This window comes from Balaenoptera acutorostrata, chromosome 6 (assembly GCF_949987535.1).
Source record: "Balaenoptera acutorostrata chromosome 6, mBalAcu1.1, whole genome shotgun sequence".
In the NCBI taxonomy this organism is placed as follows: domain Eukaryota; kingdom Metazoa; phylum Chordata; class Mammalia; order Artiodactyla; family Balaenopteridae; genus Balaenoptera; species Balaenoptera acutorostrata.
Genome location: NC_080069.1, coordinates 79,770,557 through 79,794,215, shown reverse-complemented (window position 1 = coordinate 79,794,215; position 23,659 = coordinate 79,770,557). Strand labels below are relative to the sequence as shown.

General features: G+C 38.3%; 1 protein-coding gene across 1 annotated transcript in view; it reads right to left on the bottom strand.

The window, feature by feature from the left end:
* The window catches only part of RORB (RAR related orphan receptor B), a 191,536-nt gene extending 170,275 nt beyond the window's left edge, over positions 1–21,261 (bottom strand). The window contains exon 1 of the mRNA XM_007182274.2: positions 21,189–21,261. Coding sequence (XP_007182336.1) covers positions 21,189–21,195 — 7 coding nt within the window. The 5' untranslated portion in view covers positions 21,196–21,261. The remainder of the gene's footprint in view (positions 1–21,188) is intronic.
* Positions 21,262–23,659: the final 2,398 nt, after the last annotated feature.

Genomic DNA, 23,659 nt, shown 5'->3' with positions numbered 1-23,659 from the left:
GAGGTCTCTCCTTAAATCCCTATGAAAACCTATTCTTAGGAAAGGATTTGGTAAACTCATTTACCAGGATACCAGTGTTCCTGAGGCTAAATTTCTCAGTGGTATACACCTTATAATAGACTTCAAGAACAATCAGACTCTTCTTTTGTTATTTGTGACCCTTACCATACTGAATATTGTATTACTGGTACAGTGTAAGATATGGGACTACGTAAAAATTCACTATAATTCTAATTAGTTGGAGACCAGGCATAGGGTAGGAGACAGATCTGTTGGATTTCAGAATCACAAAGAACATCCCGATTCAGGATTCTGAATCACATGGTCCTGAAGTGGAATCCCAGCATGCATACCTCATACGTGTTTGGTTTGGAAAAGGTTACTTAATCTATAAAAGCCCCTGATCCCTCAAGAAATAAAACAACTGAGAACCAACAATGATAACAATGTAACAAGGTATTATCCATGGATTTTGAAAGCTGGAGGGACCCTGGAGACACTCTTATTTAGAGATGAGGAGGCAGGGCCCAAGAAGTAACTTACCAAGGGTGCACATTCAGGGGCAGCAAAATGCCTCCTGGATAAATTCTAGAACTCTTTGCACTGAATCCCCAGAAGACAGTCTGTCTTTCGCGAGACAGCAAATTGTCATTGTGTTGCATACTTCTTGGTGGTGTGAGCCATAAGACAGGTTGCTTCAGGGCTAGGTGTGGCGTATGATTATTGGTGGCCATTTAAAAAATGCATGTTTACAGTAGAAAGACATGTTTTCAAGTGATTTTGAATGATCATCCTCTCATTCCCAATGTTCTGGTAATGGTGCTGAGGAGAGACGTTTTGATGCTGTGTAAGAGGAAGATGAACCAGATCACTTCCCCAGACCATTCACCTCGCTTTTTGTTAGCTAGGGCCAGGGGGGCATCTGAAGGTCGTGTACCCTAGGAAGGGCCTCTGAGACAGACAAGACAGACCAAGAGAAGGAAATCAGCTTGCAGCATCCTGTGGCCATAAGTGAGTGAGGGGGAGAAGGGAGAGCACAGCTGTTAAAACCTGGATTCAAATCCCACTCTTCCAGGTGCTAACAGGGTGACCTTGTTACTTAACCTCTCTATGCTCCATTTTCTTCATCTGTGAAATGAGGATTAAAAAATACGACTAATTTCAGGGACTTATTCTGATGAGTAAGTAAGGTAATTAGTATAAAGTGCTCACAACAGTGCCTGGCACGTAGTAAAGGATCAATAAGAATTAGCTACGATGATGATGAAGAAGAAATACAGATAAATGCCAGGGGAACATGAGCCTTATAACACACTTATAATACATGTTACACAATCACTTATCTTAAAATCATGGTTTGGAAACTGCCCACTGTGTTTATGAGTACTAGGCTAGCTTTTTCTTCTTTTTTTTTTTTTTTGCAATTAAAAATGTCCAGAAAGAAAATACTTTTTTTCTGGATTCAAATATAAGTTCATCAAATGCCTTTCAAACATTACAGCTTATATCTATATCTATATATATATATGTATGTATAAAACTTCACATTCAGAAATAAGTTCTGCCTGAAAAAGCAGGTTTTGGACTGCTAACAAGGTGCTAATATCTGTACCATAACACTGTACTTTTCTGCCAACTGACTCAGTTTGTATTTAATTAGACCATAAGATGTTGGGCTGAGTATAGTACAAGTTACATAAGTTTCACAATTTAGATCTCTTGATGTCAGTAACTTCCATTATGGCAGAAAACACCAATGAAATTATGACTCCCCTAATGGGAATCTTAAAAACGAAATGATGAGTACAAGCATTCATTTGTTTTAAGATGAAATAATGGAAAATTAGAGGGTTTTTTTTTAAAGATTGTACATGCATTTTGCAGGTGTGTATTTGAAAGTAGATTCAGATGCAATTTTTCAGAAGTTTTTTTCTAATGGAAAGCACAATTTTTACTGGGAAGAAGAGGAAAGATCCAACTATTTTAGATACTTGGTGGGATCTTTAAAGGTTGCGTGGTAAATATAACTAAATATTGGATTGCTCCCATTTAAAAAGTGGTGAGCTCCTTCATAAACCCCCCCAAGAACAGATCAACCCTCCACGGCTATGAAAGAAACACCATAGATATAATAACATTCAGCGAGATGGTATGTGGGGAAACATTGCAGTTTGTATCTGGTAATTGTTGTGTCTGTAAGTTTTTCAATGAGATCGTGCTAAACAAATATAAATAAGTGTAAGGAAAAAAACCCATCAAACCATCATAACAATCTTTGAGTTTCTTCTCTGCAACTGGAGGCAATGCTGTGCTCAGTTAATGTTTTGAAATCATGTTCACCAGGTGTATTAGGACCTCTTAGGAGAGAGTGAGGAAACTTACTATGAGGCAGGTTTTAGGGGGGCAACTGAGACGTTAGCTAAGCCTGCTGACACTGGCATATGCCAGACCAAGTCTCCAGACCGCCTCTCTGCTTTTTGCTTGACTTCTCTTTTTCTCCAGTGATCCCTAAATCATCAAAAGATACATTTGAAACAAGGATTCATCATAGACTTGGGTTTTCCAAATGTTTAAACATGGATCTGCAACATTCTCAACTCAGTACAACAAAACTCTTCATTTGATATTTCAGCATCTCTCAATTCTTTCCTCTATCTAACCAAATCTCTACTTCCTAATGAAAACTCTCTGGAAAGCCTGCTGTACTTGGAAAACTATACATATGCTATAGATGTTGATCTGAGATTCTCTGAGCCTCAGCTTTCTCATTTGCAAAATAGAGATAACAGCACTTCACTATTTTTGTGACAATAAAAATTCAAGATAATAATAAACCACTCAATGAGGACTAAATACCAAGGCACTATGCTAAGTACTTTATAATGTTAACTTATGTAATTCAACCCTTACAACAACCCCATGAGGTAGGTATTCATCTTCATTTTACAAAATAATGTGAGGCTCAGAGAAGTTAAGTAACTTGCCCAAGGCCACACAGTAATTAGTAGAGGTTGGACTGGAACCTGATTGTCCCACTTTAATGCCTGGGATTGTAAATTGCACCCTGTGAGGTCAAGGACCTAACGCAGTATCTGACACATAGTGAGAGTAGAGTACATGTTAGTTTCTTCTCTTACACTGTTTCATTTGGGGTGGTATACACACACAATTTGTGCCTTACAATTCTGTCCCCAAGCTTTAGTCTACTCTGTCCTTATACCAGAAAAGCTTCTTGTGATTCCTTACTGATAAAATTCTACACAATTTGAAGGTTCTGTTCAAGTGACTTCCCATAAAGTTCATCCTAATCACTGTAACACTGACCTTCCTCACTTCTGAACTCATCTAGCTTTCACCTGTTACAGGGGTCCTTTGGCAATGCCATACTGTTGTATTCTTAGTTAACAACTCACATCTGTCCTTTTGAAACCTCAGGGGTTCACTTCTCAAGAAAAGAGACAGCATTTTGCAATGGTTAAGAACATAGGCTCAGGAGGTAGCCCGCATGGGTCTGAATCTCAGTTTTGCCATTTACTAGATGTGTGACTTGGGCAAATACTTAGCCTTTCTATAGCTCAGTTTCCTCACCTATCAAAAGAACCAAATAATAAACACTATTTTATTATAAAGTTGCTGTGAGGATTAACTAAGTTAATATTTGTTAGGAATTAGACAGGAACAAGACACATAATAAGTACTACATAGTATTTATTTTTTAAATAAATACACTTTCTTCATTGGATTGCTTCCAACAATTACATAACTCTCAGAATATACTAGATATGCAAAATATTGGTTTGTCAGTTAGTTAATTGGTCATTTTTTGAGTTACCTTTCCTCATCCATAATTAATTTGAAGTTTCAACTACCTGTTATGCATGGATAAAGTACTGAGTTTGGAGTTGGGGATTCAAAGATATCTGACACCAAGGGGTTAAAATACAGAGAAAATAAATATATAAGGAGTTATACTTAAATATTAATTGATGATTCAATTTGGCAATGTGTATAAATAATGTACTACAGACTCATTAAAATGTGGCCAAGCTGCCTGGTACTGCATTGTATTTCAGCATATTTTTAATATACTATTATCTCCTTAAGGCTTGAATACTTTCGCTCATTTATTCAACATTTATTGGATGTCAGATTTTGTGCTGGGTGATGGGAATACTAAGTTCTATAAGACATGGATCCTGTCCTCAGGGACTTGAGTCCAGAGTTGGGGTCAGCAAAACAACTGTCCACCAAAATCTAGCCCACCACCTGTTTTTGTAAATAAAGTTTCATTGGAACACAGCCACGATCATCCATTTATATACTGACTATGGCTGCTTTTGTGCCTCAATGTCAAAGATGAATAGTTGTGACAGAGATTGTGTGGGCCATAAAGTCTAAAATATTTACTATCTGGGGCTTTAAAGAAAAACTTTTCAGACCCCTGGTCTAGTAGAATGCACTGAAGTACCTCTTTTTTGAGTAGGGTATTCTTTCTATCTCGTGGTCGTTGATTTTGAGGTTAGTGGTCATCCAGAACTTCTACAGAAAACTGGCACTTCAGAAACTTGGGTGGAATAAATAGTCGGTTATTGTCCAAAGCCTCTCAGATATGATTGTGCCTAGTTATTTAAGAAAAAGTTAATGGAGAACAGGTTATTGTTCTTGGTTCTTCTTAGAGTTTGAAATAGTTGTTGCCTAGGTACTCAATCTAATGAAGTTCCTAAGCAATTATGATACCAGGTTAATATGGACCTGAAAAAAAGCATGGCAGAGCACCATAGACTAGGAATCATAGGGTCTGGAGCATTCCCCTTCACCCTAGAATTACTATAAAAGTAGACTATATAGTGCATACTATATCACTGCAAGGGATGTAGTTTCTGAGTCATTTTAGATTTTATATTTTAAAATGAAACTGATGAATTGCTCTTTAAATATATTAATGGAATCTAAATCTCAAAATGTTTTGATATCTGTATCATACATTTGAAAAGAAAATCATAAATAAGCTCTTCCTAGAAATTTTTCAACATCTATTTTTTCTTCTTAAATTCACACTTTCATTTCACTCTCCCCACAGAATTTTATTCTAACGTCAAAATTTTCATATTTGAAAGTGTTTTATTAATCACCTGGTAATACTTCTCTGCAACAGAAAATATATATATACATATATATATTTAAATTTAACATTTTTCTTCTATGAACACAAGTTCTGAGTTTTAACTTTCCTTCTGGATTGATTTATTGTTATCATTGTCACTAAATCACAGTCAATAAAAATTACACAATTATATTACAAATTTTATATTTACTAAACCTAAAATTAAATATTTAAAGGAAATTCATCTCTTAATAAGCCAGATGAGGCTTTTTTTCCTTTCCAATTATTTCTGGTGCCTATGCTTGTCTATTATTTACTACTAGAATGTAATGGGGTTTAGAATCACTTCTATTCCTATTTTTGTTTCTAGAAATGTAAGTGTTGAAAACGTATTCACATAAATATGTAGGTGGAAGTGGAAAAAATGTTGCCAAAGCAGTTTAATCACTTCTTTAAACTCCTTCTGAAATCTATGCCTCAAATCACATAGCATTCTATCATCAAAAACTATCTTTAATGATCTATAACTGACAATTTGGTTAGGTTTTCCTTCAATTTTGTTGGAAGTAAAGAAATAGAAACTACCTGACTTTTAAAAGGATGTTTTGCCCTTTCATTAGAATTATTCACTTTTTCAGCATCAAAATCAAACTTTCAAATCGTCCCTTTGTTGTAGTGCAATGCAAGTTTTGCCATCTTGGGAACCATGCACATAATACAATTTGAAATGAGTGAGAGCTCAGTCTTTCTTTTGTGGAATGGAAGTGAGATCACTGTGAAAGCAGAGGAGGAGAAGAGGAGCCAGCTTTCTCAGAGGATACAGTAGGAAAACTGAGGATCTGTAAAGTGATTCCATTTAGAAAGGCTTCATATGTTTCTCAATCTTAGCTCTACGGACATTTCGGCAGAATAATTCTTTGTTTTGGGGAGCTGTCCAGTACATTGTAGAATGTTTAGCAGCGTTCCTGACCTTTACCTACTGGAGGCCAGTAACACCTCTTCAATTGTGACAACCAAAAATGGCCAAATATCTCCTGGGGGCAAAATTTCCACCTGTTTTGAACCACTGACCCAGGGGGATGAGTACACATGAAAGAAGACTACCTTAGCAGGGAATATCATACTTGAATTCTGCCCTACAAGTACCAATGAGTTCCCAACAGTCATAAAGGCAAATGGAGATTCTTCATCTATCTCAGAGCATAGGAATATTTAAAAAAGCTTCCCACAGCCCCACCAGTAGGTATGAATTCATCCTCCAGCTCTTATATTTTGAGACTTGAGTATATCTGTGTTGGTGTTCTTTAACATCTCTAGGGATTACAGAGCTCACCAGTGTTGTCAGGAGATAAATATGGGTTAGTTTAATGAAGGTAAAATGAAGGCAAGTTGATCAATTTTTCAATATGAGTATCCTGATCTTTCCTTGAACATTTAAAGTAATATATTTCTCACATTAATATGAGCCTTCAGAGACAAAAAGAGCAATGTTATACTATTCTTTGTAAGAATTTAATATGGCAGAACCCTTTGTTTCCCAATGATGGAGAAAGTTTTTTAACTGAATATTATTATTATTATTTCCAGTACTTATTGTAAATTACAGCATATGGCTTTCAAGAAGACTAGACTCTAAGCTTTTCAGATGAAGGGACTGAATTCTAATCACCCTTGTATCTTCAGCACTTAGGAGAGTGCCTGGTGCATAATAGGCCCTTGATAAATGTTTGGTGATGAATGAGTGAATAGTTGTACAAGTATTAAATAAGTTAATTTTCTCAGTGAGCCATTAAACCTTCAACCTTAACCCTATTATCATACAAGTTGACCTCAGGCAAATGCATGAGCTAAAATACAATGAGTTGTAGATAAAGGACAGCCTTACTGCTATGTCAGAGTAACTGAGCATTCACTGTGACACTTATCTACAGACTAATCTACAGAGAATGTGTGGAAATTTTTGAAAGTCCAGAAAAAGCAATAAGAAAATAATTACCTGATAATAACTCAAGGTAACTTTTGACATTTTTATACATTTGCTTTAATTTCTTTTTTATGCATTTTATATAATTTGGATCATACAGTATATGCAATTTTGCATTTTAACTTTTTATTTGTATTTAGGTTCAGTGATGTCAGGATGATGTCTTTCTTACTCACCATTTTATCCCTAGAACCTAAAACACGTTGTCGAATACATACAAACATTTGATACTAGTGAAGTACATTAAACACGGTGACTACATACTAGTATAAGAATGAGTACATACTAAATGAAAGTGTGCTGGTAAAGAGTACTACAACAAAAGTTTCCCTGTGTTGTTGAAAATATCATAATGAGGCCATAACAAATCTTTAGGTACAAGACTTTAGGAATAAATTATTTTGACACTTTATTTCCTTTGGGAAAATTCCCAAAAAGTGAATTACTGGGCCAAAGAGTATGATCATTTTTAAGGGTTTGGGCTCAATGACTGTACCAATATAAACACCCACTATAGAATATGAGGGTGTCCAATTCATCACACCCTCTACAATTTGACAGGTGAAGATGCCACTAATATTGTTTTAATTCTTTAATAAGTGAAGTTGAGCTCTTTCTTTCCAATTGTTTGTTAGCCATTTATATTTCTTCTTTTTATAAAACAATTGTTTATGTTTTGTGGGACTGTTTTTAAGGTGTTGAAACTGCATTTTTAAACTGTTAAAAAAGCACTCTGTTTTTGGGTTTTCTTTGGCTTAGCTACCAGGGCACATTCTTATTTATACCTGTCCTGCATTATCTCACAAGATGCTTTGTGCATCACCCAGACGGTGTCTACAGAAGCTCGCTGAGAACTATAGAGCACTCAACACAGGCAAGACAGTATTATAAATTTTACCTGCGATTACATTTGTAAAGAGATGAGACTGTATCTGTCAGCTCCTCCCAGGTTTACGGAATTCCCTTTAAAATTGTTGTCAGAATTTTCCTTAAGAGCAGCTACAGTGCAAAGACTGACAGAATTAATGAGTATAAAGAAATATTCCACTATTTCTAAAAGAGCAAGCACAGAAGGTATTTTACATGAGGTAAAACAAAGAGAGTCACTTGAGATAAGCCTACAGTTTTTTCCAGTGTGATGTTATCAAACATACTAGATGCTAGATGCAAGATGAAGACAACCCAGCGCAGACTCTGATGCAGTCCATTTTCTTTCTAATAGTATCTGTGGTCAAATTTAGTAGAGTTGTGGGAATCAGGACCATTATATAATAAGATCAATTTGAGTCCCGGAGAATAAACGGCAGGGTAGGGTTGGTGTTTCAAGCTATGTTTGTACAGCACAGCTTACACAAAAGAGGTCTGAAAAATCAGTAACAGTGGACTAATAAATATGCTTTTAAAGAAATGTGAATGAGCTTAATGTGAAAGCATAAAAATTAATCATATAAATGATAGCTCAATGTAAGGGATACTATGTTTCAGCCAAAATGCAAAACACATTAAATTGCAATATTGTTGCGGAGAAGCAGAACTCTACATTTATTCAGAATTAATGTCAAATTTAATTGTTTTTTTCCTTTATATTGCTGGGCACAATTAGACATGGCACCCTCTTAATGTTGTCAAGGTTTTTTCCTTAAGAAAATACTTTATGCTTGTACAAGACACAGAGTTGGATAGGACGATAACAGGGCTTTGATATAAATGGTGTGCTGCTGAGACTTTCAATTCCAGCCAATCAATCAGAAAAAATTAATTAAACTCAGATAAATGGTGGTATGCTTGGCTATTCAACCCATTACTTTGTTTGAAATGCTTATGGCCAAAGATAGATAACCCTCCTCTTAACAAACATAAAAACCAGAGGAGAGAATTGACAAGCTGAGGGACAAATGAGTGAATTAACATAAACTATTAGGCAAGTGCATGTTGATTATTGAATAAAGTGGAATTTCATATTTAGACATGAACAGTCTTTAGAGCTACTTCCCATAAAGTTGTTTCTTTCCTTAAATTAGAGGCAGCTAGGTTAGGATCTTAGTGGAGGAAACATCTATAAATATGTAATTTCACTAAAAATATGAAATCTCTGTCAAAGGAGACATATTTAAATTTATGAAATTAAATTTCAGAATCTTCAAGGCAATAATTATGTTCACAAAAATTTTTACTATATATACTTTGACTTGCTATTATTTTTACTGGACAGTTTCCATTCAGAATCTGTAGATGTTTCCATAATACTTATTTTAATTTTTCCTGAGATTGGTAAATGTCATGATCATTATTTTAGAAGTGAAAACTGTGGAGAACTATGGTTTGTCCAAGAGGATCCTGTGATTGGATGAAATATATAGTTTTACTATATTAATATGTATTCTTTATATGGCCAAAACACTCATGAGGGTTTGGGTACCAAGTTTTATCTTGAGGGCCAATACTGGTCAAATGGTAGTACAGGTTGCATCTGGACTTCACAAGTATTAATGCCATAATTGATGAGTGATGTCTGCTGTGGGTACAGGGATGGTAAAAAATAGTACAGCACAGCCTAAGAGAGAAAGCACAGAGTAATGAAAATAGAACTGGACTCAGCGTCAAAAGCCCTTGATTGAAGTCAAACTCTGGTCTCAACTTCTTTTAACAAATAATTATGGACAAATCATATATTTTCATATTTAGAAAAAGGGGTATAATCAACACTGGACATTTCAGAAATTCAAATGAAACAAAGATTATCTAAGGAATTCTTTAGGAATTTTATAAGAAAACCACTTTTGTTGTGCCTGAGACTGTTATCTTAGAGGGCATCGCTTCTTATACATTGTAAGTACTCAATAATCAGGATTTGTTGAATCATATTTAAATCTGATCCACTATTGGGAGTGTCACCTACAACTCTGTCACATATTTTCTTTTACTTTTTGGTCATTGTATTATGATAAAAGAAAGTCTATCTCTGACTCTAAATCAACACTCATGTCAACCATGTTAGGTAACCTTTCAGAAATCATTAATGAAATTTTGGTGGAAAAAATTTCAGAATTAATTTATTTCAATACAAAACAACACTTTCTAAAACCAATCAAATAAACTTTAATTTATTGTGACACGGGTGGCATCCAGAAATGACTTTTAGTGATATTAGTTAACAGAACAAAATAAAACAAAAACACAATTGGAAGGGTATTAATGCTACCTTATTAGCATTCTTATTATTGATATTTCTGAGCTGTCTTTGGAAAGATACTCCAAAAGCCCTGTTCCTTTGGTACTTAGCTTTTTATTTTTTCAAATGACAGGAATGAAAATATACATGCAAGGGTGAAAGTGCTTAGGATTGCCTTTCAAAAGTAGTCAGCATTTAAAAGAAAAAAAACAGAATATTGGGCCATTTGTTTTAAATTTAATTTTAGAGCAAACTGATGAATAGTATAGGACCCTAAAAATTTCTAAATGAATTTATCCAAAATATTAAAACAATTATTGTCAAGAAGCACTGCACCTTAATGATACGATGTGTTTTTCCCGAACAAATGTTCCTCTTTTCAAATCAGACTGTGTGGCATTTGCTCATATTCAACAACTGTGGAAATTTGGAACAAGGTTTCTTCTTAAAATGAAAAAAAGTCTAATCCCTTTGCTATGTGCCAGGCACAACTTATGTACAAGTTAATAGGAAATGCTGTATGTAATAACTTTATTATTTGACCTGACAATGATAAGAATAGCCAATTACTCATTAGAAACTGAACATGCCTGAGTTCTTTAAGCTTGCACATTACTGTTTGATTCTGGAATCTAGCAGCCAGCAGCTGCTGGATGGTAAACTATGATTGGAGTGTTCATTCTGGCTCAAGCTCTATAATGAAACTTTTACTTTGGCAACTTGGAATATGGGTTTTTATGCTAATCCAGTGTTATGGAACCCGTATGAAGCACTTGTGCGATCCATTCCTTGGACAGGTGAAATTAAACATATTTTAAATGTGGTTTGATAAATAGTTTCAATTATTTTCATTTCACTATTCAGGCAAAAAAAATAGTGCTACTGTTTGAATTTCATAACCTCATAATCAGTTATAGGCAAGAACACATTCTGATCCTATTTAACAAGACAGTCTTTAAATAGCCTTTTTAAGGGAAAGATCAAATAGTGGTTTAGTGTTTACTTAGTAAATATATTTCCATAAAAGCCAGAGTAAAAAAATCTAGATTCATATTACATATGGCATTCAAGAAAACCACTGTTCTCCAAAGGTTCAATCTATATTTACCACCAAGAAAAAACACATTGGCCCAGACATAACATGAAGTGGGTATATGTGTCCACTGTCATATAACATATGGTGCCAGAGATGAGCACCAGAGAAACCACAATAAGAAGTGAGGGAGGCAGATATAAGCTAAAATGTTCTTGGTTTTCAGAGTTCTCTAAAGGCTGCTTTTTCTTGTTGTTGATTTTTGTGTTTTAACTAACTGCAGTTTCTGACCAATCTGATCATATCACTGTCCTTTTACACAACTGTCCTTTTATTATCACCTAAACTTAGAGAAATTTGTTTTTAAGCTCAGATAAATGGTGTGACCCATCACATGACAGGCCAGATTTTATTACAGAGTTAGGAATGGAATCACAGATTGTAATATCATTCCAATGCTATTTTTCAGAAAAATAATTCCCATTTCATACTTCTACTTGATACTTATCTTAGTTTTGTTTTTCTTTTGTTTTGTATTATATTCACCTTTTGAAATAGAAAGCACTGTCAACAAGTATACTTTTCAGTTTAACCTGATAACCTAACTAGGTCTGAAGCTGAGTACTGTATTGTGATGTCTAAATATAACGGTACAGATAAATTAAAATATTTTAAATATAAAAAAAAAAAGAAGCGAGGGAGGGAGTGTCCAGAAAACCAGTTGCCTTATTTAATAACTGTTCAGTCAAAGCTCCTAAAAGTTAGAGAGGCGGTTCTGTGCCCTCTCTTCCAACCTTTCACCTTTTTAGAAAAGCCTCAAAAAATGGGGTCAGTCAGCCACTTCTTGAATTCTTCCAGTTCCATGAAGTAAACAGATTAAGTACAGTAGCCATTATGTTACCAGAATATGTTGCAACAACAAAAAAGTACCATTCCTTAGTCTAATAAATTCCAATTAATAATCTGCATTTTAAAAAATGTATCTATTTTTCAAGACTGAAAATGTATGGCTATGTGGTCTTGCTCACTGTGTAGAAATTTGAAGCTGAGGTTTATGCTAATGCGGAGGGTTATGATCAAGAGTGGCGATTTGGCTGCCTGGAAGTCTCAAATGGTGACATTCACCTTTGTGAATTCTCCCCAGTCTAGGGTCCGGTTTTCAGTTTTGTAGGCTCAGAAACTTGATCTCACCAGTGTTTCAGAGTAGATTAGACCTTAGTACGAGGATTCAAGTTAACTAAGCTCACAAGAGCTAATGTATAAGACCAGAAAGTCAAATTATCACTTCAAAATGAAGAGCCTACTTGTGAATTGCAGTAGATACTTTTTTTTAAGCTTAATCAGCGATTTACCTATAGATAGATGGTGCTAGGATGGACATGGCCAATAGTTGCTTCTCACACTCACATTTCTGTTAATACCTAGGAGTCCTGGATGTCTCCATCTTTAAATATGCTTAAGGGAGAGAATAACTCAAAAGTCAGCAAGACTATTATCTGTTGATTTTATAGTTTAATTTTCAGAGTTCAATCTTACATCCAAGTTCTTGAAATGGAAAAGTTTGAGGAATATCACTATTGCCCTCAGACACTGCTGACATGCCCTATTACTTCAATGGATTTTATTCTTCCTGATATCTAGTAATCTAAGATACTCTCTAGAGTAGATATCACTATTTTCAAGTAATGCCTTAAATGTTAAAGAAAATGAAACTCAATATATATCAGCCATGTCCTTATTCCTTATTTTACAAAGATAAGAATTTCTCTTATAAAAACAAATGTGTAAGAACATTGTATTTTCCCATATTTTTTTTCCTAGTGATTCTTTTTTTGCAAGTTACATTCTTCCCCACTCTGATATTTGTCTAATACTGTACATTTTCTTTTTGTAATTTAAGAATTACTTTAGGGTTTTCTTTTTTAAATTGTCACTTGAAAATTATTTTACTAGTAAGAGTTTTATTTGGGAACAATACTACTAGTTATTCTACATCAGGATATGTTCTTTTTGGAACAGTTCTACTTCCATAAACTAAATTTCACCTAGCACCTACTATAAAAGGCAACTGTGAAATACAAGAAACAATAATTTAATAAACCTCATTTATGATGAATAAATTAACCAAAAGACAGACTTCTATGCATCCTTAGAGGCCCATCTCAAACATCACTTCCCCTGTGAGAGCTATTCTGATGTTCTGATAGCATCCCTACTGTATTCTGTTCTGCTCTCACTTTGATCATAGCTTTGACCTCACCAGTTGTCTAATGTTTTATCAACTTGGGCATCCTTAGGGCTCAGTTTTGTGCCTCACTTTGACTAGATGCTCAATAAATCATGGATAAATGAATGTGAGTCACATACATTTCTATTAGTATATACGTGGCTGCAGAAGATGAAATCTTTGTGTCTGTCCCTTTTAAAATTAAAACTGAAAATTGAAATATTCAGGAAGATGGTCTTATTCCCATTCTTGAGAGAATATCTTAATTTGGACTCCTAGAAATGAGATGATCAATGAGTTTGACAAAGTTTTCAGAACAGGGGAGAATCAAGCTTGGTTGGTTCCAAATAGGGAGAGAAATTTGTATTTAAAAATGATATTTTAAAAAACTAGTCAGAAGATTAAAATAAAATAATATTCTACTTTTTATTGCAGCCAGTAATACTCATTTATTCCATGCTAAGTAATGATTACAAATGCCAAGGCCTTTTAAAAAAGCTTTTGCTGTTTCTTTTTTAAAGGATAACTTGGTGCCCAAATTCAGAGAGGACCTTTTGTACTTCTAATTCAATATTAAAATACTGTATATCTGCTATTGTCCCATGATTACAACATAATCCTAATAAAATGCAGGTAATGGTGTAACAGTCTTTAAAGAAGGATGCTTTATTAGACAGTCATATGAAAAATTTTTTAAATATAATTTAAAATTGACTTGTCACAACATTCACTGGGAAAAAAGCTTTACTATGAAATAAAAATCTATGCAAGTTTTCTTTAAGCATTCCAAATCTTTCATATGTCCCACGGTACCAGGATATTGGGTTTACATGAGTACAAAGCAATAAGCAGACTAGTAACAAAAAACATAATTTGGTAATCAACCAGATTATTTGTCCCCACCTCTCTTTTTTTTTTTTTTTTTGCTGATGTCTGTAATTCCACTGAATTTGAGAAATATAACCCAGGGCCACATGATATGAAAACTAATCACACATAAAAAATGACACCAATAAATACCCTTTTTAGTTAAGTAATTTACAAAGTCAGCATACCCACCCAGTTAATAAAATATTCACATGCAGAGGTGAACACGCTTAAGTCAAAGCAAATTATCTATGTTCTTTCATAAGAACAGGTTTTTGAACGAGTTTTTAGTTTCATGTTTTGGCAAAAGGTAACATGTTTATTTTGACCTCTCTAGGAACATGCCTAAGCCAAGAACATCCCAATTGAATTTTAAAACAAAGTTTTCCATAACGTTGTAATAATTATCATAAAGTAAATTCTATTTCTAATAGTTATAAAATAAGGACTAACCAAGAAAAATGCATGTTACATTTAGTAGAAAATACTATACCTTTTAAGAGTTATTTTTAAATGTTTTAAATGCTTGCTATGCAAGGTATTACACAACGTAGATAAAATATACTTTGAATATTATTTTTAACTCTCCAGATAACCATTAATGAAATCGCACTTATTATTTGTTGCAGACAACAAATCTAGGACTTGAAATATTGATGGCCATGTAGATATATTTTAAAGGTGAACAGAGGAAGCCAAAATTCTAAGTGCCTTGCAATGCATAATAATTTTGTTTGTGACGCTACGATCTCAATATTTCCTTTCATAAGAACCCACTCCCCACTGCCATTAGTTAACCACATGGTTATTATATTTAGCTTGATTCTCTATAAATGCCGTTATAACACCTGTGGTTTCCCTCATTAAGAACTGAAATGGATGGGGTCAGGGGTTGAAAGGGCAGCATATGCGCTATGAAAGAACTAGTTAACATAGCCTATTATATTGGCGCACTGGTAAATCTCATTTCTATTCATCAGATGATTAGTTCAATCAATATTTATTCCTCTATGCTCCCTTTGTCTTTTGCTACAAAGGAGACATCCTTCAAATTCATGGCATAAGCCTTGTTATCTATGAATTTGTTGCTTAATTTGAGACGGAATATTTTATTTACTTGGCAGTCCTAAATTCTTTGATTCCTTTTCCCTCTAATTATCATTAGGTAGTATAATGGAGTTTTGTGTAGATTATTTATAAATAAATGCTATTAAGAGTTTTTTTGTTTGTTTGTTTTGTTTTAATGGGACTAAAGTACCACATGTATTCATTTCTTCTTTTTGAAGGCTCTGGAAAGTTGCTTCTGTTTCTCTATATATGTTTGAATTTGGAAGTGTGGATTGTGAAAGCAACGATAAGAATGATTTTCTCTCTCAAATATTCATTCTTCTTGTCTGAGTGGGTGGTTATAGGCACATACATATACATATTGTGTATCAGTGTGTATCAACAGACGCCTCCAAAGACTGCTATTATCTGCTAGGGATTCTGTTAAGTCACAGATTCTAGTCAAAGTAAGATAAATATTTGCACGAAGCTGTAATTGGAAGACGATTACAAAGTTTCAGGAATAATACTTTATGTGTAGAGTGCTCATTTTATCAAAGGTCATTATGCATTACATTACAAAAGATTTATTTCATTTGTCTACTTAATTTCTGTCCTTTATGTAAATAAGAATGGTTGGAATAGTAAAACTATATCTAGAATTTAAAAAACCTTATATTAATTATTAAGCAAAATTTCCATTCCTAATATTTACTTTTCTGTATAGTTTAACATCACAATAAAATGCTTTGTTAATGTCAATTACATAAAATTAATGGCAATATAATTTAAAGCCTGTTTTTGTCTTTATGGAAGAGACACAGAAATGATTTAGTCTTAAGAAAGTCTCATCATAATACTAGAATGATAAAAATATATCTATTTTAAGTCATCTCAATCACTAATAAATTTGCACTAATAACGTATGTGTTCATAACTTTTGATATGTTTTAATCGGGCTAAAATTTGATGGTTTTAACTCTGGCATTAATTTTCCTATATCTTCATATAATTACCTGTAAGGCTTAGGTTTCTCCAAGGTACAGTGGCACTGATGTTACTGTTCACAATTTAAAACCTCACTTTATTTACAAATTTGCAGAAAACTAGCAGACGCTTATATAAAGAATTTAAAAACTTAATAATTTACTAGAATATTTTAATCTCTGTATTAACTGAATGCTATAATATGTACTTTAAATAAGAGGTATGTTATTCATAGCAGTGAAAAAATCTAGTTAATGCCTTGTGATTCACACTTTTATTTCTTAACACTATTGTATCAAAAAGTATAAAAACTACATAAAGCTGAAAAAAAGTTTTACTTGTCTTTTTATCTAGGAAAACTGCCTGTATTGAATCATTTAAAAATCCTGGTGATAATTCTGTATATGCTACTTTTAGGGGAAAAATAAAAGTAGGAATTATTACACAGCTGGAATGCCATGTTCACGAAGACCAACCCTGAAACTTAATATTTTCTTCGTGCTGGAAAATTTTTGCTGCTGTAAAATTAGGTTTCATGAGTATGAAACATGTAAATTTAAAATACAGTGTATTTGTATTGCATGCACACATGAATAGTTGCTTTTATGGTTGTAAATAGTTTAGTGTCTAACAAATTGTTACCAAAATAACTAAATGTGGACATTTCTTTTGACTGAATATAAAATAAACGTGTTAGTTATGTTAAAGTTAAACTTCACACAAACCCCTTTAATAATGATGCAAGAAATCCTTTAAGGTTTTTCTAAACAGTACAGCAAATTATACTGCTGTTGATGGAACATCCAGGACTTGTGAGTTTTAAATGAATGCTACAAAGGAGTTTTAATCTTGTAACCCCCATGTTTATGAAGCCTGCTGCTCAAAGTTCTCCCTTTCTATTTCCATCCTGGTTTCCCAATTCCTGATTATCTGAAAATATAGAAAAGTTAAAAGCCTTAATGGTACTAATATGTATACCGGAAGTCCAGGATGTCAAGCCCTTCTGTGTTAAAATACTTGTTACAAATTCACTCAGGATGTTGAGGGTAGGGGAGGAGAGAGTCCCAAGATGTAACCACCTAAGAAAAACAATTTTCTGGCTATATATTTTTTCAACAATACTTGAAATATAGCTTTAGGATTTTTCTTTGAACTGTTTGAATGTTTACTTTTCTTGGATTATAAAGACAGCTTACTGATAATTACTTAATGAACAATTACTAATGACTACTGACAGGGATGTCCTTCCACCAATGTTTTTAATTGTGGGAGGTGGAATGTTGGTTAGAAATATTTAATTGGAATTTTTGGAAGAAATTAAGATCTAGAACAGGTTTAGGAAATTTAAAGGCCTGGCCGGCAGGACGTTCAGAGCTCCAGACTTCCCAAGGTTTGCCATACCTCTGAGAGCAAGCCGCTTCTTTTCTAAAGTTAGCAGTTCATAAAAATTAACTACCTGAAAATAACAGATGAAAACCGGACTTTAGAAAAGCCAAGCCCCATCCTTGTTTACAGCAAGGATAAAACCAGATTTCTAATCCGCGGAGCCACAATCACCTATTGATTGCAACGACATCTGTGCCCCTGTTTTTGGAAGCAGGGTTTTCTGCGGAGGCAGGGTGAAAAATCCGACCATTTCGGTGCTCCTGTGTAATAAACAGCTGGCAGGCTTCCCAGGAAGGAGTCTTGAAATCCACACCTCGGCTCACTTGTTTCTCACCTATGGACGGACCCAATTAAAAGTCCTCCCTTCCGCATTCATAAGTTATCCTTTTCAATAATGCAATCTACGAAGTAGCATCTCTAGACCTCATGTGGTAGGTACTCTGTAGCAGACAAAGGGTGAAAGGCTTTGTGCGCCACCAAATACACCCTTCTCCGCCCCAGGCCATCCCCGAGTGCTGGGGACCGACTCAGTTCAGCCATGGGGTAGGACAATGACCTAAGGATCAGAGCCTCTTAACCCCTTTCTTACCACAGAGCTTCCCTCGGGATAAAGTCTCTTAACTATCCTAGACCTGGCGGGGGCGGGGTGGAGTCCGGCGGTCGGGGGTGGGTTTACTGCGTTGGTCCCCAGGGCGACCACTCGATCCTGGACCAAGTTTGCATTGTGCCAAGTGCCCTGACTCAGTAGAGTTGCCAAATGCAAACCGTGGAGCCGAGGCTGAATAACAGACTGGGACCACCCGGGGAAGGGGGACGTGTGTGTGCGCGCGCGTGTGTGTGCGTGCGCGCGAGTATGGTGTGTAGGGGGAAAGGGAGTGGGCGCACTGTAAAGCTGAGTTCAAAAACTGCCCGCTCCCCCAATATAGACTGCTTAGTAGCCCAGGCACAAGAGAAAGTTGATTCGTTTCCGCTCTCACTTCTCAAGTTCACACTCAAGTTCAACCCCTGACTGCCGTAAGACGTCTGAGTAGCCTGGACCTTTTCTCCATCCTTATACAATCACCTCTGATGACGCGGGAGGGCACGGTCTGTAGGAAATGCGCAGAGATGGCAGAGGAGGGACAGTAAAGGGTCAAGAACGGAGAGCCCAGGAGGTAGAGAGGACTCCGCCACCTTTTAAGGTTGATTTTTCTCCAGAGCGTTCCCCCAGGCCCCCTGAGAGCTGTCTTAAGTTAGAACCCTCTGGGACTGTGGGGTGGGGGGGGGAGTAGGCTTCGACTTCTTTCTCAAGGTGAGTAAGAGGCAGCACCTGGCGTCAAGCTTCTCGAGTCCCCGAAGTGGGCGCCTTGGCGAATCTGGACTGTCGCTGGCAAACTGCTCCTTCAGGAGCAGTGCGATCAAGCTACAACCCACTCTTGTCCCACACTCCTCTGTTTTCTACAATTTAAGGGGAGAGTGAGTGGCTTTTGGCCCCAGGCCCTAGTGCCGGGTTGGAACTGACGTGGCGCATGGTTTCAGACCTCCAGAACATAAGAACTCAGCCACGGGAGGAATATTGATTGGAAAGGGAGAAGTAGGGGTTGGACGAACTAGCTACCCCAGAAAGGAGCAGGGGAAACTGAAAGGAGAGAGGATGGTGGTGCGACGGGACAGAAAAACAAAAACAAAGACTAGGGCGTCCTTTACTTAAAGGTTCTGCACTCGCCAATTACCCAAGTATAGTTTCCTGAAAGAATTTGGGCAGTGGAGCATGTGACAAATCTCCCAACCGGGACACTAAACTGGAACCAGCTCGCACTCACGGGGCCCCCACTAGTATGCAGGTCAATCAAGACCATTTCACCAGGACGTCTCTGTCCCTTAGCTTCAGCTACCTCCCTCCCACCCACCTCCATGGACGGCCTCTCTGTTCCTCCTCCTCCTTCCCTTTCTTGCCACGTCCCAGCGCCTAGCTGGCTAACCCAGTCTCTGCTCTAGCGTCCAGGCTCGGGATTCACTTCGAGCGGAGCAGGGGGAACATGCCCGATGCCCCATCCCGACGCTCCTCAATAGGTATTGGGAATGTGGATGGGAGGTGAACACAGCCGAGTGGAAGGCGATGAGTGTTTGCAGCCCAACTCTCCCAAGTTCTTCTTCGCTAGTCCACCTGTCACGCGGGCTCAGGGATATAGGAAGGTCCGGAGCTGGCCGTTTCCACCTTTCTGTTGCCAGGACCCAGAGGGACAGACGAGGAGGAGAGGAGAGCCCCCGTCCCCGCCCCACCGCAAGAAACGCAGAATTGGCTAGAAAGAAAAACTGGGGAGTGTGGGGCGGCGGGTGCTCCGAGGCTCGCACTTATCCCCATGGCACGCGGGCACCCGGCCCGCTCTCCGAGAGAAGAGTGAAGTTGTGGCCAAGCAGACAGTGGAGGAAAGCGGCTCTGGGCACAGCGCGCAGGAAACGTGAAGGTCCTGGCACCGCAGGGGAGGAGACGGACCAAGTGATTCCCTAAAGCAGGCCAGGCCATCCGCCCGGGCAGCCCAAAGTGCAGCCGGAACAAGTGTGTTGCCCCTGTCCCCGGCGCGTCACCCCACCGCCGCCAGCTAGCCCTGGGGACCTGCCACCGCAGTCGCCGCTGGGGGTCCTGGCCCGAAGGTTCACCCAGCACCGCCTCCCGCAGCGGTCCTTTGACAAAGGAGCCTTCCCCGCCGCGGGTAGCGCGGGCTTTTATCCTCTGGAACTTTCTCCGCACAACTTTTTCAGGATGGCGCTCGTCCCTGGGCCGCGCGGGCTCGGGCACGCGGACCTGGCCAGGGCGCAGCTCCGGCGCGAGGGACGCGCGCAGGGGACGAACCCGGAATCTGTGTCTAGTCCCACGACACCGCCCCCTCTGCCTACCACTCCCACGAAGGGACACTGTCCGCTGACCTGGACGCTGGTGGGCCTCATAACCTGAAGAGTGTGTGTACCCGCCTGGCCGCCTGCCCGTGCGCCCCGCGCGCCCAACCCGGGCCGGCGACCGCCGCGCGCCCAGCGCTTCTAGCGGCTTCTGCCCAGAGGCATACTTCTCCCGGCTCTCCCTCCAACCGGCGTTCGCATCCGCACCCGAGAGTGACACCCCAAAATGGTACACTACAACTCAAGGACTGGGAGGAAGCAACTAGCGTCGTCCCCCTCGCCAAAAAGCGCCCTCCCGTGTCCCTCCAGAACTCCTGAGAGGCATCAACACCTTCCCACAACTTTCTACGCCCAGGCCATTTGCAGCCCAACTGCGAACACGAACTCAGTAACTGCGCCCCGCCAACCTCTTTCCTCTTCGGCTGGGTGCGCTCCCCTCCCCCATCGCCCATCTGGCTGGAGTTGGCCGGACCGGGGAGACACGGTGCCTGCGGGCTCGCTTACCTCGCATGGTGTAGCCGCTCTCCCGCTCCGCGTAGTCATGAAGCTGCTCCCAGCCCGAACCCCAGAGAGCCCAAAAATCCCGCTCAGCACGAGTGAGGAAGGTAGTCGGCGAAGAGCTGCTCTGCCGAGAAAACCATCCCTTTAGGTGGACGCCGTGGCCGGAGGGTGACGTTTGCTGCCGCCGCTGCTATGTTAACAGTTTTGATGATGGTGGTGGTGACTGTTTTGATGGTTGTTTGGTTGTTTGTTTTCAGGAGGGGTGAAAAAAATGTGCTGGCTGGCTGGTGCCTGGGTTTTGTTTTGCTTTTGTTTTTCTTTTTTTCTTTCTCTCCAATGTACTTGCTTTTTAAAAATGCCACCGCCTCCGGCTCAGAAGGTTTCTTTTGTGATCACTTGGACTGAGGAGGAGGAGGAAGGGCAGCAGCAGGAGGAGGAGTTGGTGGTGGTTTTGTTAGTTACAAAGAAGAGGGAGAAGGAGCAAGGGGAAAAAAAGGAAACAGAAAGAAGAGGAAGAAAGGCGGTGTGGATGGCAGAGCATGTGCGTTTTCACATGACATCTGTGCCTGTTAGCGGATCCACAATGTGAATTTTCACTGTTCAGTTACAGGGAGGAAGGGAGCGAGAGAGAAAGAGAGAGGAGAGAGATGGGGAGAGAGCCGAGAAGGGGCTTATACGCGAGGGCGGGTTTGGCTGGGACTTCCAGGCCCCGCCTCCTGTCAGCGCCGCCGCCAATCAGCGCCTGGCAGTTCTTGGAGGGGCTGGGACGACGGGGGACAGGCTTGAAGGCGAAGGGCGGGGGATTAAGACACTGGAGCCGAAGGCGGCCGGGGCTGGAACTGGGCATTAGAGACTGTCCGAACTGGGCGGAGGAGGAGGAGAGGGACCGATAGAGTCGGGCAGATCTGCAGGTGACATTCACTTCCCATTCCAGGAGGAGGGAGGGGGCACTGACGAGTCCTTGGAAGGGAGGGACGCGGGGCTCTCCGGGTCCCTGGATGCTTCCCTCTCTCGCAAAACCTGCGGGCCCCGAATAGTTAGTTGTGAATTTATGTCAGCTCTCCGCAGAGTCCATTTTCGGAAAACTTCGCGTGTCTGGCGGGGCTTTCCCCGGGCGGGACGCTTCAGTTTTAGTGGCAGAATAATGCAAATCAACTTTCATCACTTTGAGCACAACTAAAATGCAGTCCCATGCAAGCAGCCGTCCTCTTCCTTTAAAACCATCTTTTAGATGCTTCCTGCCCCAGTCCTAAAAACAAAATAAACAAAACAATGAGATCTCTTTTGCTTTTTAAAATTATTTTACAAAATTTTAATATTTTCTTTTATCGACGAAATTGATTTTATCAGCATTTGGAGTTGCTAATAAACTGGCGTGGAGCCATACGACTCAGTGATAACAGCCCCAGTGGCAGTGTGGCTACCTTAGTGATGCAAGGTAAAGGGCTGGCTGAGGCTACAAGGTATGATTGTGTGGTGCTATTGATGAAGTTGCAGGGCTTTAGCGGGGAGGAACTGTTTATTCTAGTTGCTACTAGAAGACATTTGTCTATTTAGAGGGGTCTGGCAATTAAACGTAGGTAGTTATTGTATTCCTGAGGTGAAAATTGTCATCTATGACCGTTTATTTGTATTGTGGTAAAAATCTAATGCATATATCAAAACTGTTCCTTTTTAAGTTTCCTCCTCTACTTGGACATACTACATAGATGATCACATTTACTTCCCGTAGGGAACTTTGTAAATACATTGATTAATTTGGTCACCCTAACAGACAGACAGGTGAAAAAATTTGCCTAATCTTCTCAGTCTTAAGGCATTGAGGCTTCTACTCTATAGCATACCTGTTGGCAGAGCAGGCCTCATCATTGTTTAGATACCTGAATAACTTGATTTTTACTGGTATTTATTTATATTACGTCATGTAACACAAAGTGCAATGTATAATTGGCGATTATTTAGTTAACTAGATCACCCTATGCTGCCAAGTAGTACCCCCCCACCCCGATTAAATAAAAATGGATTACTTTCTGAATCTTCACTAGTGTTAAATTGACTTAGCCCTGCTGTATGCCCTTCCATTTGCAAGCCAATGTGTAATTTAGGAAAATTTTAGTATTGAGTGAAAGTTGATTGAGTCTTTAATGAAATGAAATGAACAAAAGGAAGTTACTGTTCAGAATAGTTATTCCCTTATAACTACCTTTCCCCTAGATTTTGTAATTGACACAGTAGTTAACCTTTTAAGATAATATTTAAGCCTCCCTAGTTTTATCATTTTAATCAAGTAAAATATATTCATCATAACTACATTAAAGCTGAACTAAGTTATGCCTAATTTAGTTGCTTCATTAAAAATTACTGAATATAAAATAGTCAAGAAACAAATTGTGACTACATCATTTTAATTTTATGTTTCAAGCAGAGACACAGGAATATTGAAAATTCCAAAGCCTTTGTAAACATTATAATTA